General features: G+C 45.0%; 1 protein-coding gene across 6 annotated transcripts in view; it reads left to right on the plus strand.

Moving 5' to 3' along the window:
* Positions 1-19387, plus strand: part of TBC1D1 (TBC1 domain family member 1) — a 257909-nt gene that overhangs the window by 216214 nt on the left and 22308 nt on the right. For all 6 annotated transcript variants that reach the window (XM_088482972.1, XM_088482973.1, XM_088482974.1 and 3 more), the window contains 3 exons: positions 3072-3248; positions 5535-5696; positions 7495-7653. In XM_088482972.1, the coding sequence (XP_088339098.1) occupies positions 3072-3248; positions 5535-5696; positions 7495-7653 (498 nt within the window). The remainder of the gene's footprint in view (positions 1-3071; positions 3249-5534; positions 5697-7494; positions 7654-19387) is intronic.

Consider the following 19387-nt stretch of genomic DNA (forward strand, 5'->3'; position numbering starts at 1 on the left):
AGCTGTCATTTGTTCTTCTGCCCGTGTGTGGTGGTAGTATTGCACTCATAATTAACAGTAATTGCTGCAGAAGTAGCAATGCTGGAGAGGTAAGATACACTTCACATAAGTACTATAATTACTAGTTGGAAGAACCTTTAGTGGGAAACATATGAACTTCTGCACACACCTGTTTTTATGTTTTAGTAGTTGTTTGTTTGTGTTGAGGTGGTTTTGTTGTTTGATCAGCACTTTTAGCCTTATGCTGTCGCATCTTCAGGCAGCTTCGCCGAAGACAATCTGTTAGATAATTCTTCCCAAACCAGAGGGTAATTGAAATAAGATTAACTTAATTTATATACATTTATCCATTTACATAGGAGATTTTTCTGCCTTCAACACAGTGTGATTTAAATTACACTGATGCACAATGATTGCTGTTTTGCTATTTGTACCTCAAAAGTCTAATAAAACCCTCTTGCAGAAAAAAAAAAAAATTTAGACAGCGCAGGCTGTCAACTCTGTCTTAATATATTATTATTTTTGTTTTTTTATTGTTTACACAATATAATGGTCAATTTTCACTATAGAAAGATCCAATGGCTGTTTGCTGGCAGAGGGACGGTGTCTCACAGCAGCTGTTAATGGCTGAACAAAGATCACTGTGTAGTGAAGATAACTGAACAGGTCCTATAAAACCAATGTGGAGACTGGCCGCACCTATGTTTATATAATAATCAGTTCTCACCCCGTTGTGTGTGCTCAGCCTGTTTGCACTTTCTTCCCCAGTAGACAAGACCTGAAGTCAGACAGTTGAGTTATTGTCGTGTTTATTGTGTAGTTTGACCTCTGAAGTATGTTGCTTGCTTGTCCATAGTTTGTAGCGCCATTGTTAAATATTAACAAGTGTTGTGTTTCTCACATTGAGTAATAGTTTTTTGTTCGCTACCTAAACAATACACATTTATTCACCTGTCCATCCTTGTCAGTAGTTAGCTGGGACTTCCAGCTTCCTGATTATAGTGCCTACTGTATGTCAGCACCAAATTATTACTATTAAAGTATTTATTTTAACATATTGTGACCATGTATTTACAGGTCTGATATTTAGACGATATAACCTTGCAGAATACCTGTCCCCTACACACAGTGACTGCAGCCATTTTGTCTGCTATAGAATATTCAAGAGATTGAAGGCTGCATTCGCTGCAATATATATTTTTTTTATTACATCATGAATAACAGTGAAGACATGCCTCTGACATGTTATCCGTTCCTCTAAAATCGTTAGACTGCATATTGAGCAGCCCACAAAATGTCTGCCTCCATTGTACATACTGGATCCGCCCCCCACCCAAAAAAAAAAAATGCCAGGCTACCTCACTTAGGTATACCTCCCACCAGTCCCTCTTTCCCAATTAGTGGACCCAGAAAGAGGCACAGATCTCACTAATGACTATGGGCCTGCTTCAGAGGTGAACTCTAATCCTTTGGATTCGCTGCTGCAATATTCTACAAATGCTGGTCTCAGCCCTCCCCTTGTGCAATTCTGAGTGACTGAGATTACAAGCCCTGAGACGCCCACTTTTAATGTCCGAAGACAGTGGAAATCCGCCTCTGAACTCAAACTCTCCACCCTCTGGCACCATCGCGAGGATGCAGTGTCTGCTTCTGAACTTCTCGAATCATGGCCTCTAGCTGCAGCTCTGGGTCAGTGAACGCAGCCGCATTCACTGACACACCTTTGATGTTCCCATCACATGTCCATGAGACAGCCTTCTTTGCAATCACTTCAGGACACCTCCCAGGATCGCCTGTGGCTGGCTGCCGCCAGCTTTATTACAAGCGACTCTGTTTGCAACAGCAGCCTCTGCATATACCCAATGGTATGCATGCGCCATAGGGGTTTCTCTGACTTTTCAATCATGCGCAGTTGCAAATAATCGCTCATCTGGTCAAACATCGACTCTGCGTCCACCTCAGGCCTTATGATGTTTGGGTAAAACATGGTATGATTTTGACAAATGATAGGAGGTTATTTAATTATTTGTGTCTCCATTTTGCTTATTAAAACATTGGGGCCCATTTATGAACGAGTTTTATCATACGCTACAAGTTTTAAAACTCGTTGCAAATAATGGTTCTCTAGCCAATCAGCTCCTGTCATCTGTTTGAAAACTGATAGTTGGGAGCTGATTGGCTGGAGCACCATTTATCATACACAGCAAGTTTTAAAATTTGTTACGTATGATAAAACTCGTTCATAAATGGGCCCCTAATGTGAGGTGTGGTTGTTTAGGGGACGGGTCTACTTTGTGTGTCTATAGGCCTTGTGTGTTTTACTAAAAGCAGAAATTAACTGTTGCCTCCTTATTTGCTTTCCTCTTGTACTTTGATATAAACTACGCAAACTGTTTTCAGTAGCTCAGTCACGTGCAAATGGTCGCTTGCCATCAATTGCCAATTTCGCAGCTGCTTGCTTCCAATAAGAGACAATCACCTGTATACCAAATTTATGGTCACCCCGATTTCGACAGGCATGCAGAGGTATAGTCAGAAGGGTCTAAGGCTCGTTGTCTGCAGTCCTCAACAGACTTGATATCAGCTGTAACCCCCCCCCCCCTCCAGTTTTTTTTTTGTAAACCCTAATTGCATATTTACAGTTTTATAAGGGATTCCTGTAAGGATCCCTTTATAAAACTGTCATACTCTTGTATTTCCTGCTAGCTAACAACCTACACTTTCATGTCCTAGCAAGTTCCTCCTCCTGGCAGACACATGAACTTTGGGCCCGATTCAAAATTGTGCGCTATTATGCTGATGTTTTCACAATTGAGCTTTTTTTTTTTGCCTCTGCGCACGTGCAAAACGCAGAGGAAAGTCTCACAGCGCATGCGCAAGCTGTAGTTTCAGATGGCAAGGTCCTGAGTAGACCTCTGCATTCCAATGGGGGTTCCTGGGTGAAGTCTGTGAGGTGGCCGAGAGGGTACACAAAAAGAGCCTGATCCGCGGGTGTGCTATTGGAGTTTCAGCATAACTATTGATGTTATTACTACATCTCATTTAGACTACTGTTTCATTTGTTTCCGCAGAGCGTTCAGAACTTGGTGACGTTCCTCCCAGGTCCCCACTGCTGCCTGTTCGAGAAGATGGTCCAATAACAGCAGTCAGGAACCGCACTCCAGAAGAGCTCAGGGAGCTTTGGAAGAAAGCCATCATACAGCAAATTCTACTTCTCAGGATGGAAAAAGAAAACCAAAAATTACAAGGTTAGTCTTTGAGGCCTCTTCTGCATCTAGAAAGACATAAATCAGGTTATGGCTCCTGTTCGCAGTTTGCTACCCAGTCTTATGGCTGGTCAGATTCCCACGGTGGTGTGACGTTTTGGGAAGGGTTTTGAGAACAACTCCTGGAAGGATTGATGTAGACATCTGTCTGCCCACTGGCGCCATTGCAAATCCGAGCAACTCCGTACTAATAAGCAGCTGCCTACGCAGATCCTTTGATGATCCTCCTCCTGAGTCACCCTGTGGTTGGGCAGGATTTCCGCCTGAACTGAGACAGCGGAGCCATGTTTGGTATCTCAGACGCAGGCAGCGCTACACCTGCCTATTTGGCGGTGCACCCTGTTTCCCCCTCCTCCACCAAATGGCCCTTAACGGTCAATCACTCTGAGCGTAAAGATGCGCTGCCTGTGACTACGGTAATGGACTTTGCAGTTGAGCAATTATCAGCTATCTGCAAATCCTTCAAAGCCATCAGCACAGCGTACTTCTCTGAATAAGCCCCTATGTAAACAAACAACACAAATGATTGTGGCATAGTCCTTTAATGCGATTCAGAGAGAGTACTAATGTCTATCCAATTGAAATCATTATTGGGAGTTTTAACAGAGGGTTCTTGCTCCCAACTTTTAAGTAGTCTCTCTAGAATGTCACCGCTGATAATCTTTTGATCTAGATCTTCATGCACATAAGTATAAAAGCTTTGGCTGGGGGTTATTAGGAAAAGTTTTTTAATATTCTCCCTTCATCCAATAAATCGCTGTCGTCATGTTTACCTGGCCTGAGATGTGTAATGAAACGATGAATCCAGGCCAAGGAGGAAACAGAGAATATTGTGAGGGACAGATTGTGAGCTGATAAAAGGACAAAAGAGGCCTCTGTAAAAAGTACCAGCTATCTACCTGGTATGTCTCTGCTGGTAACCAACATTGTCATCTGATCTGTAACTTGTAGCTGTGTGTTTGCCTGTCCTCGTAAAACATTGCAGATGAAATGTACCCTGTTTGTTTTACCCCTACAGTACAGCCACCTACTAATCTGTGCTCTGTATATCAGATGTAATTGGTGGGGGTGGCTTTAGGTTAAGGTGTACTATTTATTTTATGGCTTTATTGGGTAGGCACAATGCTATTTGGAATTTGAGTGTTACAGTTCAGCCTCTGCATGGAATCTTGATGATATGCATTTATTGCATGTGCGCACACATGGTGCGTGATCATTTCCACATATAAGATGTGCCCCACTCTATGTAACATATAGAATGGAGGGTGTTTTTGCGAATGACAGACCCCCATAGTGCTGATATATGCACAAACATCTGATTTTCACCATGAGCCTTTTCCCTGTGACATCAATCACCCACTTAGACGCATCATCTACTGTATACACAGTGGCACCTGTCTTGTTGGCCTTACCATTTATAATGGTCAATTCACCAGGAAGTAGTGACCTCGCTGAGCCACATCAGAATTAGTCTGTGCTGTGTGCTGTCACGGGTATCATTATTATATCCTCTGCTGGGGATGTAGTCTGGAAACTCACTGTCTAAATGCCGACCGTTGGCTTCCAGACTCTCTCTAATCCCGGCGTGGTACTAATGACAGGCGTCGGAAACTCGACGCCTGTCATTAACCATACGCCGGAAGACCGACGCCCGGCATACCGAACAAAAGTAAGCCGGATGCGGACAGCTGTTGGGGGGGGGGTGGCTGTAGGGTTAGGTGTAGGGCTCCCGGGGGGACTTAGGGCTAGGCACCCCCCCCGGGAGGGTTAGGTTTAGGCTAGGGGAAGGGGGGGTTAGGGTTAGGCAGCCCCGGGGGGAGCTTAGGGTTAGCACCCCCCTGGGGGACAGGTTTAGGTAGCGGGGAAGGGGGGATTAGGTTTAGGCACTTGGGTGGGGAGGTTAGGGTTAGGCACCCCTAAGGGAGGGTTAGGGGGTAGAATTAGGTTAGCGATACTTAGCTTAGGGATGATCGGGATCTTCACCCTTGCCGGGCTGCCGCTGTCGGGTTTGAACCGCTGGCCGTGCGGCCGGCGGCAATACCTACTACACCCCTTCTGCTGTGTTCTATTGAAAAAAATACTCCTATGGACTCCTGCAGTATTTCGCATCATTTTATACATTTTGTTATGTTTTTGTGCATTATTCTTTTTCCTCTTAAACTTCTGACTGTGGAATGTTTCCTCACAGGTCAGGAATTTGGCACGTGTCATTTGTTGTCCATGTTTTATATATTATTTTCCTTTTTTCCTTTTTTTTTTGGAACAAAGCTTCAGAAAATGATTTGCTGACTAAGCGCCTAAAGCTGGACTATGAAGAGATCACTCCGTGTCTGAAAGACGTGACATTGGTGTGGGAAAAGCTGCTGAGCACCCCTGGAAGAGCCAAAGTTAAGGCCGACATGGAAAGAATTCATGCTGCTGTTGGGCAAGGTACAATATGGCGGAGGGGTTATGTTGTGTTATATTTCTATGTATTTACTTACAGTAGGTAAATGTATATAAACCACACACGTACAGGAAAACCCTACATTTTTGTTGCATCTGCGCTTTGAATAAAATGAGCGTACTCCTTTAACACCAAATGCTTTTGTGTAACTTTGCAAATGTTTTCAGAAAACATGTATACTGCATATACAATGAAGTGCCAAAAGTCCTGGGATGCCTAGTATCGCGTTGGACCCACTCTAGCCCGGCGAAGTGTAGAATCTCGACGTGACATGGATTCCACAAGTGGACGGAAGACCTCTGGAGAGATGTTGACCCATGCCGTCAGGATAGCTTCCCACAGATCCCTGATATTTGTAGGTGCAGGTTATTGGGTGTGACTGGACCTCTCCACAGCGTCTCATAAATGCATGCTTGAGTTCATGTTGGGCGAATGTGGTGGCTACACCATTTGTTGGAACTTTCCAGAATGCTCTTCGAACCAATTCTGGACAACTTGGGGCTGATGACACAACAAGCAATGCAACATAGCGGATAACATTAAATGACGTTTGGCATTTCCAATATGCCACAGTATGGTGGCATCACCTACAATTACCTTTTACATACTGCTATACCATGACTTTTGGCACTGCAGTGTAGTTATATTGTACATTAAAAGGGTTGGGGTACGAGATGCAGGCGCTCTGGATCCTGGCAGTCATAATCCCGACGCCAGCATCCCAACAGTGTTAGGATACCGACACCTGTCAGTCAGGGTCCTAACCCTCTCCCTAACACTTAACCTGCCCCCACTAGTGCCTAACTCTAACCTCCCCCTCCTGGCACCCTAAACCCTCCACCCTTAATGCCTAACCCTCCCCCTATTTACCTTTGGGATGTTGGCGCCAGGATTCTGACAGGTGTCTGGATTCCGGCGCCAGATTCTAAGCGCACACAATCCACAGCACTTTTTGTTAGGAGAAAAATTAACCTACCAGTATATTTTTGGTTTGTGGGAGGAAACCAGAGCACCCCAGAGGAAATTCGCACAGTTCTGGCCAGGGTGGGAAACGAACACAAGACCTCGGTGCTGTGAGGCAGCAATGTTAATCACTACACCATCTGTGCATCCAGTTGAATATTAATGCAATGTTACCATTACTGTTTACTTGAAACCTTTTAATAAAAGTGACTTTAAAAAGCAGGCGATATGCAGAGTTCCCACGAGGGAGCGTAACGCCAGACCCACCAGCCACATCATTCCGCTAATTTAGCCCTTCAGTAGAAAGTTCCAGTACGAAAATGTATACTGTTAGAACTTTCAAGCGTTCTTACATCAGCAGAGTGAAGCAGGGGAATGATGTAACTGGCAGCGAACCAGACATTGTGCTACACTGCGATGGGCTCTGCCAATTTGGTCCTTTTATTTGCAGAAGCCCAATTTTAATATTAATCCTACTAGCATAAGGGGACAAGAAACTACTTTTCAATGTGACCTTCATTTACAACCATTTTAGTGTTTGTAACAAGTTTTTATTCTAATATATTGAAGTTTAGGGTTGTGTAACTTCTCCAGTTCCCACTTTCTTCTAGATCCCAAACATCTTTTCCTCTCTCAATTTTTTTATGCAATCCTGTTGATTCTGTATGTGCTTGTGGTGGTATGTGGCATTCTATATAGCTATATCTGCTGCAGCCTTGAAAAAATTGTTTTTATTTTGCCACAAAAACCCACCACATAGACTCTCTCTCATACAGTATATTTTAGATGTTTTAGATTTTTGTCTTTTTTCCTCATCAGGTGTCCCTCGTCACCATCGTGGGGAAATATGGAAGTTTTTAGCGGAGCAGCATGAGTTAAGACATCAGGTCCCCAGCAACAGCCTTTTGAAAGATATTCCCTACAAAGAATTACTAAAGCAACTGACCACACAACAACATGCAATACTTATTGATCTGGGTGAGTGGTGTTATGCTTAACCCTCCCAAACCGTTGGGTCAGGTTTGCTTTGTCTACCACTGGTAAAACAATTACAGGGCTGAGGTTTGGCCTTTTCATACCTTCTACACATTATTCATTATTATTATTATTATTATTATTTGTTATTACTAGTTATTTAAATAGCGCACACATATTGCGCAGTGCTTTACAGAGAATAGGGTTGGTGCCACCCGGTGCTTTAAAGCACGTTAACAAAACCTCCACCACCCCCTCCACAAAACAAAGCAAAAAACCGGGACCAAGGTGCGCAGCTCCGCAAGCTCTCCCCCCTTACCAGTCCAGCAGTCACACTATGCTCCTCCCAGAATGCCAGGCGCCCCCGGCGAACATGACGTCATGCCCGGCATTCTGGGTAGCAGTGCTAAAGTGGTCCTAGAGACGTACTGGAACCCTCCCATTTTCAATAAAAGGACAGTGTGCACCTAAGACGCGTGGTGCAAAAAGGGGGTGTGGTCTCAAAAGAAAGGGGTGTGGTCACACAATAGTATCCCCAATTCAAATTATGCCACACAGTAGTCCCTTATTTATGTTATGACACACAGTAGTGCCCCTTTTACACAATGCCCACATTAGTGCCCCTTATACACAAAGCCAACAGTAGTAGTGCCCCATATACATTACCCACTGTAGTAGTGGCCCTTATACAATGCCCACAGCAGTGGTGCCCCTTACACAATGCCCCGGTAGTAGTGCCCCCAGTAGTGGTGTCCCTTATGCAGTACCCACAGTAGCGGTGCCTCTTATGCAGTGCCCCCAGTAGGAATGCACCCACTGTAGTGCCCCGATTAGTAAAGCACCCTGTAGTAATGTCCGTTTTAGTAGTGCCCCCAGAGGTAATGCCCCAAGTGGGCATTACTTACCTTAAGTCCCGCTCTCACTGCCACCCAGTCTGAGCGCTCCTCTGATCTATGGGAGAGACGTCATGCCATAGTACTCACTGCGGAAGCTGGGGCTCAGGACTGATCTCCATGCTCCGGCTGCCGCTGCGTGGAAGTTTCCGGGCACCCGCTGGTAACAAAATCGAAGCGGGCACCTGGCAAATGGAGCCTCCCTGTGGTGGCTTTGTGGGGGGGGGGATGTGGGTCGGAATATGGCAGCGAGTGAGGGGGTTTCTGCGACCTGGCCCATCTATATATAGTCACATGTGGTGCATCTACCAAGTACACACTCTGAATTCTGCACTAATATTGGGACTGGCAGAGGGATTATTTATACTCCAAGTAATCCCTACTGCTTCCAGGTTCTCATATAAAACATTAGCCAAACGAAGATGAGGAGTCGCCCATACAAAACTAGATGTGCGAACAATTGGTGCCATGTACCTGGACTGGATTTATGTCATTGAATACTTGGGAACTTTGTATACCTTTTTATAGTTAAAACCTGGTTATTTGTTTATGTGGAGAATTCTTTAGAAACTTTGGGCCACAATGAAATGTTGAAAAACTTTATGGATTCTTCATGAGGCCTCATTAAGAGAAAACAATAATAAAAGTCAATTAATTGTCCTTAACTGTTCGGATGCCTGTTCTCATGTTGTAATATAAAGGATACATCAAGCATATATTCACTACATAAAAAACCCACAACTGGTGCAGTCACATCAGCTGGAACATTGAACGTAAAGTTCCTATCTAACCAATGTGATTTGGAAATCTCTGTATTAGATAAATACTGCTGAGCAATCCTATGAGTATAATGAATACAGTCTAACATTTATTCTCTGTATATATTCCCCTGAATGGAATACTTTATTTTTTACATGCTGGATGTGACTGCACTATATATATATTTTTTATATTTATTTTTAATTTGTATTTATTTTTATTTTTTTAAATTTCATCATTTCTAGTTGTTCTTTGGTATTTACACTGAGCGTTCCAGTTGTCCCTTTACATTATATAAATTGGCTCCTGTTACAGTAGTTTTGTGCTGCTTCTATTTTGTGCTACAATGTTGCTGTACCCTGGAAAACTGTTACACAGTAGCAAAGGAGGGGGGGGGGAGAAACTACTGCAGGAGAGCCAAGAAAGGGGAAGCGGGGACAGGAGCCCAGAGGTGGGGCCACAGATAAAGAAACAAAACAGACAGGTGTAGCTGCTCTCGTCCATGAAGTAGAGAAGGATGGTTCAGGATATCCCCTGCATGAGTAGAGAAAAGACAATGCTTTCTGTGGGATGATCTCCCCTATCTGGGGCTACACTGGATAGAACTCTGGGTAAAAGAGGAGAACTAAAGAATAGAAATGAAGCAGGACAGGATAATGAAGAGCTGACGCACTACCAACCTCAGCTCAGAGATGGATAAGCTCGTAACCAATCCCAATAAAGCATTTTTTTAAATGACTGACACAGCAAGACATTGTCTCAGTCAGAAGCACTCTGTGCTCTCATACACATAAATGATGGGTGTGCAGCCTGATCTTTTAGTCGGAGCCAGTCACAGAATCATAGAATTTGATGGGCCGAATAGTTTTTATCTGCCATCTAGTCTGTCACTTAGATTAGGGTTAGATTATGTGGGTTAGGGTTAGTGTTAGAGTATTTGAGTTGGGAGTTATGGTGTAAGGGCTGGATTAGAGGCTTGGTTAGGGTCGACAGTTAAGGTTAGGGTTGTTTGGGTGTTAGGGTATTAGGGGGTTAGGATTGTTTGGGTATTAGTGTTAGGAGTGGATATTAGGGTTAGATGTTGGGGTAGGGGCTTAGGGTTTAAGGTTGCTAGGGTATTAGGGTTTGGGGGTTAGGGTAGGTGGACAGATAATCACGACCAGGTCTCTGAGGTACAGGATGAAGTGCGGGAGCCATAGGGTGTGGAATATGCAGGTGTTTAAGTTGGAGAGAGTCCAAAGTGCAGTTTTTTTTCAAAGTATTTTCACAGTAGTATGGATTTCAGGTCCGACTGTAATCCTACTGTTTTCTATAACGCATATATAGGCCCTGATTCAGAGCCGGACGCTCTTTCAGAGCGCTCGCTCTGAATCAGGGCGTTTTTGTTTTTTATTGGAGCCGGCCTCCTGGCCGCTCGCTAAGTTGTGGGTGACACAGCTTTTACGAGCGGCCAGGTGATGGTCGCGATGGTCTCGACCATCTGGCTTGCGACGAGACCCTTGTGGTAGGCTCTCGTCTGTGCAAGCCCCAGTGAGCTTCTGGCTCTAATAAAGCCGGAAGCTCATCACTGACATCACCAGTGATGTCAGTGGGGCTGCCCCCAAATGGCAGGCGTTCCTTCGGGAAACGACTTCAATTTGCACAGCCACCCCCCCTCCCTGCAAAACGGGGCGAGCTGTCAATCAATATCGACAGCCGCCCCGTCTTGTAGTGAGCCCAGGAGCGACGTAGCTGCTGTCGCTCGCTGGGGCTTACGCATGTGCACACCAGAGCCAGCTCCGGCATGCGCAGTGGGGGAGCATCGACCCGCTTGCGAGCGCTGTACGCTCGCGAACGGTTCTGAATCAGGCCCATAATACTTTGAATGTAATTTCACTTATAAAATAAAAAACACAGCAGCCTATTACCGGCTACAGCCTATATACACAGTCAGTCAGGAAGTTTCTCAGTGGCCATGAGAGGAATGTGGAGGCCCAGAGTATTTCTTGAATTGTTCAATGAAAGTGTATGCCTATAAGCTTGGTTAGGGTCTGCATTATAAAGCCTTTCTGCTCAGTGTATCATGGGGATGATGCAGAGTTTTGTGTAAATTACTCTTGCATGCCTTGTTTACATTTCTTTTAATGTAGCATGTTTCCATACATACGCAGAGCTGTACACATATTGAGATGGGCGCTGACTCAACCTCTTCTCATTTTCAGATTCTTCACTGGCACCCCTTCCCCTATAGTCCAATTTAAGCTTTTCCTGGCTTTCAAAGCACGAAGGACCTCATTCAGAGGCGGTCGCTCGGGAGCGATCGGTCGCACCCAAAGTGACCAAGAATATGCAAAACGAGCGCTCAGTCGCAAAGCACATCGTAAGCGTGGAAATACCCACAACAATGAAAGCGCACCTCCTATCTCTACGGCCTAATTCAGAGTCGATCGCAGGCGGCAACCTACGTCAGCACGATTAACACCTGTTACATTGTTAAATGCCTACAAACATCGGTTGAGGCAGTAACCATCGCCAGCAGTCGCAATGCTTAAGGTAGACCCTGGGCTACCCTTAGCTCTGCGAGCAGTAGCGTCGTTATTGCAACGAGATGATGTGTGTGATGACTCGCTCAGTAATATATGCACGCCCTTAAAACGCCCTTTTTAAGGTCAACCACGCCTGCGTGCGCACCACCACACCCTCGTTCACAAGCACCTTCCCCTGTAACCACCCACAAATGGCAGGAAATGTCAATCGCAGCTACTACCTCGTAGTGACTAGCGAGCAAGAGGATTACGATCGGGAAGACAGGCTTGCGCATGCGCACTGCCAAGTACACGCATGCGCAGTTGAAAAAACATTGCTCGCTACCGTCCAATCGCTCCGTGCGACCACCTCTGAATGAGGTCCTAAGTCACTACTCCTCCCTACTACAGATGTGTCCTCGCATAACTATCCTTCTGGTCAGACATACACATGGCTTTTTTTGTGATAGTTTGTCATGAGATGTCTAGCACATCGCAAGCTAAGTAGTAGAGTTCTATAGAATAATAGTTTCTGATGACTTATCACTTGTATCATTTCATGCCCCTCTAACAAAGTTGTATCTGATCAGAGGGATAGTTCAGTGAGAGCACATCTGTACATCTCCAAACTCCACTGAGTTCACACTCCCTCTTGCCCCCTCTACTTTTCCCTTGACTGTCATTGATTACCTCCTCCCACTCCTGCATTAAAGAACTTTCCTTTCCTGCCCTTCTCTGAAACTCGCTTCCCTGCCCTAGAAGTCTCTGTACCAGCCTGCAGTGCTACAAATGTGCAGTGAAAATGCACCTGTTTATCAAAATCGATCAGCCCCCCTCACACTCATGTCATGTCCTCTGCTCTCCCTCTAACCAGTTCACCTCCCAGGTTTTACCCCCATTACTCTAGACTGTAAGCTCTCATGGGCAAGGACCTCCACCATCTTATGTCACGCTCTGGCCCTTTAAAACCACTTTCTTACCCCTCGGGTGTCTGTCCAGTCTAGCACAGAGGTCTGCTCACACTGCACATTGCTCCCGGCTGGTGCTGGGGTCTGTTTGTGCTGCTCCTGCCCCATCCGCTCAGTGTCCTGTCACTGAGCATGGAGATGGCTCTCGCAAGCCCCTTGCTCACAGCGTCTCTTCCCAGCATGATGGCACACAAGCTGCATGCCAGAGTTCCCTCCTAAACCACAGTATGGATGCAGCCATGTTGGACTCACCTGATGCTCTTCCTCCACTCAAATCGCTGCTCCCAGACCAGTGGATCGCAGCATCCAATCCCTGTGGTTCCTCCCCTATAAATTACATTTCCTGACTGGCCTTTGTTGCCAGTACAACGTAGTTTCTGCTAAAGTTACAGCTCTGTGCTGAGCTCCCAGGTACTGTGGACCTCATTCAGAGTCGGTCGTTGCGGCCGCACGGTCATACGCCACCGATGTTCGTTAAACTGCGCATGCGTAAAATTCGCAATGCGCGTGCACAAACTAGCTATTATGGTCGTTAGTTTGAGTGACAGGATGAGTCGTTTGTGGGTGGTAACAGCGGAAGGTGCTTGTGAACGGGGGAGTGGAGATCCGAACGCAGGCGTGACTGACTATGCAAACGGCGTTTTATGGGAGTGCATAATTAACTAAGTAGTGTCATGGCACATGTGACATGGGAGGTTTTTACACTGACTTGATCGTAGTGCTTAAGAGATGGTATGGTCAACCTTAAGGTCTACGACCAGCCCAGATGATTCCCGATGGTAATGGGAACGAGAAGGGGGCGTATTTTTAGTCTTACGGCCGCATCCTCCCCTCGCTCGTCCAGCTAACGATCCCATCTTAACGACGCAACTTGCGAGCGCTTCATTTGCATATCCGGCCCCTTTTACCTTACGACCGTGCGGCCGCAACGACCGAGTCTGAATGAGGTCCTCTGTACCTGAAAGGTCCCAGTCCGTTATTTTCCAGTTCCAAGTCTGCTTATAGAGTCTCCTATACCATCTAACATTCCAGTCTGGTTTTACTACATAGACTTGTTAACATTAACCTATATCGGTCCCATCCGATACTTCCATCATCTGTTCCAAACCAACCCATTATTGCAATTTATCTCCATTGGTCCCAAACCGATCCAGTATTGCAATTCCTCATCATGGGTTCTAAACCGACCCAGTTCTTCAATTCATCAACATCTGTCTCAAACCGATCCAGCTCTCAATCCAGCATCATCGGTCCCAATCAGATTCTGCCCATCTCTTCAGTATTCTATATCCAGTTCCCATTCCAACCTGCTGCTCAAGAAAGACATTTACTTTACGGTCTTCTCCTTTGGGCCCATCATCCTCTACAGTTCATATTACTCCTCTTCAGCCTCGCATGACTGTTCCGACCAACTCCTAACCTCGGGCGTTACATCTTCGTTTTCACCCTGCACTATCTTTGGTTCCAGTGCATCCCCATTAGCAGCCGGCATCTCTGATCCCTTGTGTTTGCTCCTCCCAAGGCACTGGGTCATTGTATGCTACTTAAGCTAGGTACACCCCTATACAGTTATCAGGCCGATCACCCGATCTCGACGAATCGGCCTGATAATTATATAGGTGTGTATGCAGGAGCGTTGGGGTGATTAACGGTTTAAAACGCTCCTGCAAACTGTCAAATTAGTAGGACGCATTTTATGAGCAGTTTAATATTTATCTGAACTGCCGAGTGAATGGCATAAAGTGTGTGTGTGTATGTATCAGACTTTAGTTGTATAACAGGGCCCTCCACTCTTAGTTCTTACCCTGCACTGTCCTTGTTCCCGGGTGCCCCCACTCACTCTGCAACTTTGATCACTTCTGTCTGCCCCTGAGTGATTGAATGCAACTTTGTTATATAGAAATCTAATATTATTATTATTATCATCTCTTCCTTTGTACTTTCTGCTTAATGTATTTCTTGTATTTTGTTGTTTTCCCTGTATGGCACTTTGTGGAACCATACAAATAAAATACCATAATACTGTACATGGCCTATGTTAGAATGCCCTTTGCCTCCACTATCTCGCCTCTCCAGGTGTCGCGTCGCTGGGGTTTTGTAGATTTGGGTCAGGACCATTGAGATTAGCTTTGTATGTGAGAAAGTAGTGGAAACTTGAGGCTCTGACAATACCTCCTTCTGATCAGACCCCTCCCAGAAGGATGTGAATGGGTGTTTGAATAGATAATAGTCTTTAGGACAATACTCGATAGAGTGCCAGAAGAATGACCGGTATATTCTCTTACTGATACTCAGAGCTGTATTATACAGATACAGGTAGCAGATGACCACAGTGAAGTCAAGTACCAGTGTCAGCCTGCAGGAGATGATGATACTTGAGTGCTGCACAGTGCTGATAGATGGAGGCAACAGCGTGTAGTGGGACACCAGTTGGAATGGGTGCGAAGTGCTGAACAACCCAGATGGTAGATGCTTGGGATGAATGTGGAATGAATGGATGCAGGTAGCTTGTGTTTGAGTCAGTATGCACTAGAATGCAGGACACTGGAAGCTGAGTCAGTTGCAGATACTGAAATAGAGCTGGAAGCCACTGCAGCCAGCAGTCAGGAGAGTGTTCTCACTGAGTAGAGAGAGTTGTGGCAATGAGCTGGACACAGAAGATGGGTTAAATAGGGCTCTCCCAGCACCTATTGGCCTGAGCAGGTCATGTGAGCACAGCTGCTAGAATCCGGTAGGCAGATTTTAGTCATGTGCACAAATCCAATATGGCTGTGCCCATGCTCCACCTCCTTGGGAGCTGACTGGAGGGTAAACACCAGGCACATTGCAGTAGTATCAGCTCAGGTCTCAGGACTGCCAGAAGTGACCAGAGAGGGCAAAGAGGGTAGTGATGTGACACCACCGGGTTGAGAATCTGATCTGTGACACCAGGCTTGCGTAAGTGATAGTAGTGCATATGTGTGCGCCCACTCTGTTCATGTGCAGAGCGATTTACCCACAAGAGGACAAGTGAAGAAATTTCCCATAGCAACCAATCCGGTTCTAGCTATTACTAATCTAGTACATTCTATGGGGGGGTGATTCAGTTGGCACGAAAACCTTTGCACCCAATTTTGGATTACCGCGGGTGTGCACGCTCCCGGTACCCGTGGTATCCAAATAATAAAAAATAAAAAAAAGTGGTCATAGGGTTTTTATAGCTGAAAGCCCAGTGGCACGTTAAAAAAAAAAAAATTAAAAGAATATTATACAAATTTTTCCTAGAATTAACGATTTTAGAAAAAATCAGACTTGCTCTGGAGATGCAAGAAAAAAGACAGTGAATTTTAGTCCCCTAATTGAATAGCAAAACCCTGCGGCTGCGAGAAAAACACTGTCAATTTACCGCCCGTATCTGGAGTCCTCCCATAGAATGAAAGATGGAACCTGATTGGTTGCTGTGGACTACTTCTCCACTTGTCCTCTTTAGAAGATTGGAAAATTTCCCTGAAGATATGCTGTACCAAGTGGAATAGTACTCAACCTGCATCAGGCATGTGATAACATGTGACTGTGGTTGCCTTGGTAACTAACACCTTGTAAACCAAATCATTAATGGCAACATGAACATAAGAACTGATGAGGCCCATACTTCTAAACTAACCTGTATCTGGGCAATTCCCCGTTCTGCCTGGGTCAGGGGGATAGGAGAAATCCAACATATTGGACAATCTCGATTCCCTAAATCTGTGAGTCAGGGATTTTTAACATGTTGGATATCCCAGATGGATCATTGATCGCCAATCTGCGTCGGCAGAACGCAAAATCAGGTTATAGATGTATGGCCCGCATAAGGTAAATGGGGAAAAATAAAAAGTATTCTCTTAACCAAATAAATAAATAAGCACACCATTTGTGTTTCATGAGATTGCAGCTGTAATATCCTGATTACTGTATTGGTACATATGCGTTAATCTGTTGGGAAAATCCTGTTGAAGAGGTCTGATTTGTAAGCCATTGATGATTTATATTCCACAAATGCACAGATAATTGTTTTTCTAGTTCATAAAAGTGCTTGGCCTGTCTGTAGGTTTTAATGAGGTGTCTGGGGATATTCTAGCGCTTTCAGAAGATATTAAAGATGGTAATGATTTTGTGTAAATATGATCTTTAGACCTGTAGATTCCTCTTTTGAAGTGTGCATGTGTTGAACGGTTTCTCATGTCAAATGTCCTCATTTATAGGTGTCATAAATATGGACTTTAACAAGCTGTATAAAGCAGATTACACTTTTAAAGTGTCTTTACCAAGATCCCTTGAATATCATTGCTGTAATGGGGCATAATGTGAATGTTTTCACATGCAGGCTGGTTACTGCTAAGTGCACAACACATACTATAATTATATGCAATGATAATGAGACTTTGTACTCAGGCTGTAATATGTACAGTGGCAATTGGTATGTAATGCCGGCTGTCGGGATGGCTCCTGCCAAAATACAGACAGTGGCATCCCGATGGTTGGTAGCCTGACAGGGGTCATGTAAGTATATTTACCCCCTCCCTTTCTCACCCTAACCCTCCCCTTTGGTGCCTAAACCTAAGTCTCCACCCTTCGTGTCTAAACATAACCCTCCCCCTTAGTGCCTAACCCTTTCCCCCTTCCCCATGGCTAACGGCTAAGGGCACCCCGGATTCATCTAGTTTGGGCTGGCGTCCTTCTGGATTCCTTTGAGATTAAGATGGGCGTCGGTATTTCGACGCCTATTTTAAGTCCCTTGTCGAACTCCCCGCCCCCCCCCCCCCCCCAAATCGGGATTTAAACTGGCTGCATTGCGGCCGCCAGTCTCATAACTATATCTTGTACAGTGTATGCGTTACAGTAAATCTAGCAATACTGCTTCCATTTGAAGACCTGCTTAGGGAAATGGAAATCTGCTGATAACTTTTTGAAAGTATTTACTTTTTAATAGATGCTGAGGAAAAATGAGCACTCATGTATACAAAAACTGTCATACTAAAGTTGAGCAATATAGTCTGACAATATATTGTTTAAAGCAACACAGTTCTTAATTGACAAGAGAAATAAAAACTGCATAGTGTATAGTATACCATATATTTCTATATTCTTGCAGTGTTTTCAAACTTCATTCTCACCATAAGAATGATCTGCAAAGTGCTCCTCCTTTTATTATGGGGTATGCAGATCCAGTAGTGAACAGTTCAATTTTATTGATCTAAAATATTGATTCATATACAACGAATGGGGTTTAACGCTTAAGGCTTCATCGTAATGGTGCATACACAGGGTACGATCAGTCAGTGATAACGATATCGCTGACTGACCGTCCTGCCCCTTGCTGGTGTGCTGGATGATCATTATCGTTCATCCAGCACACCACCAACCCACCAACGACGGGCCCGCGATCAACAATCGCGGGTCCCTATGTAACCTGGTCGATATCTCAGGTGCACAACTCCAAATTATTAATAATATATAAATGCAATAAAAGTATGCAATCAATAGAGGTTTTTAGCATAATCTTGGCCAAGGTTATGGGCCTACCCACCATATCCAGGTAACCTCTGTAGGGTAGGCCCCTAACATACTACGATTCAAATCCAGAGCGCAGGACACCCCCAAACTAGCCCAGCTAAGCCGCCCCAGGGCACCGCCATAGTAAGAAAAGTACAGTGTGAAAGAGATAGGAGCAGCTACTGCTGCATATAAAGAATGAAAATGAAAAGTGAGGTACATATGTAATAAACAAATAGTGAAGGGTTAAAATGTGTTATAATGCGGTGCCCTGAAATAGATCAACAAAGGCAATACAGGGGGTCCCACGCCCCAAAAATGAACCAAAGTTGCACTGCAGTATATAAAACTTTTAGGACTTACTGTATATACTCGAGTTTAAGCCGAGTTTTTCAGCACATTTTTTGTGCTGAAAAAGCCCCCCCTCGGCTTATACTCGAGTGATGCTCCAGGACCAGCGGGCTGCTGCTTCCACATGTCATGACCTCTCCCATAATGCAAAGCGGCCGGAGGAGCCGGTAGCAGCGTCAGGACCAGGAGCGGGGTTTCAGGTAAGTTTTTTTTTTTTTTTTTTATTATTATTATTACTACGTCTCTCTCTGCTGGGGGGGGGGGGGGCTACTACTGGGGGCACTACCAGGGAGGGGTATGACTACTGGGGGCACTGCCAAGGAAGGGTATTACTACTGGGGGCACTACCAAGGAAGGGTATTACTACTGGGGGCACTACCAAGGAAGGGTATTACTACTGGGGGCACTTCCAGGGAGGGGGATTACTACTGGGGGCACTACCAGGGAGGGGGATTACTACTGGAGGGCACTACCAGGGGGGATTACTACTGGGGGCACTACCAGGGGGGGATATTACTACTGGAGGCACTACCAGGGGGGATTACTACTGGGGGCAGTACTCAGAGGGGGGATTACTACTAGTAACTGCTGCATTTCCCACCCTAGGCTTATACTCGAGTCCAATAAGTTTTTTTTTCCCAGTTTTTTTTGTGGTAAAATTAGGTGCCTCAGCTTATAATTGTGCTTAATACTAGTATGCATATTCATTACAAGACTCCATGCTTTTAAATCAATAAGGTAGGGGTGC

Source organism: Taudactylus pleione, unplaced genomic scaffold, assembly GCF_031769625.1.
Source record: "Taudactylus pleione unplaced genomic scaffold, aTauple2 ptg000302l, whole genome shotgun sequence".
NCBI classification, from domain to species: Eukaryota; Metazoa; Chordata; class Amphibia; order Anura; family Myobatrachidae; genus Taudactylus; species Taudactylus pleione.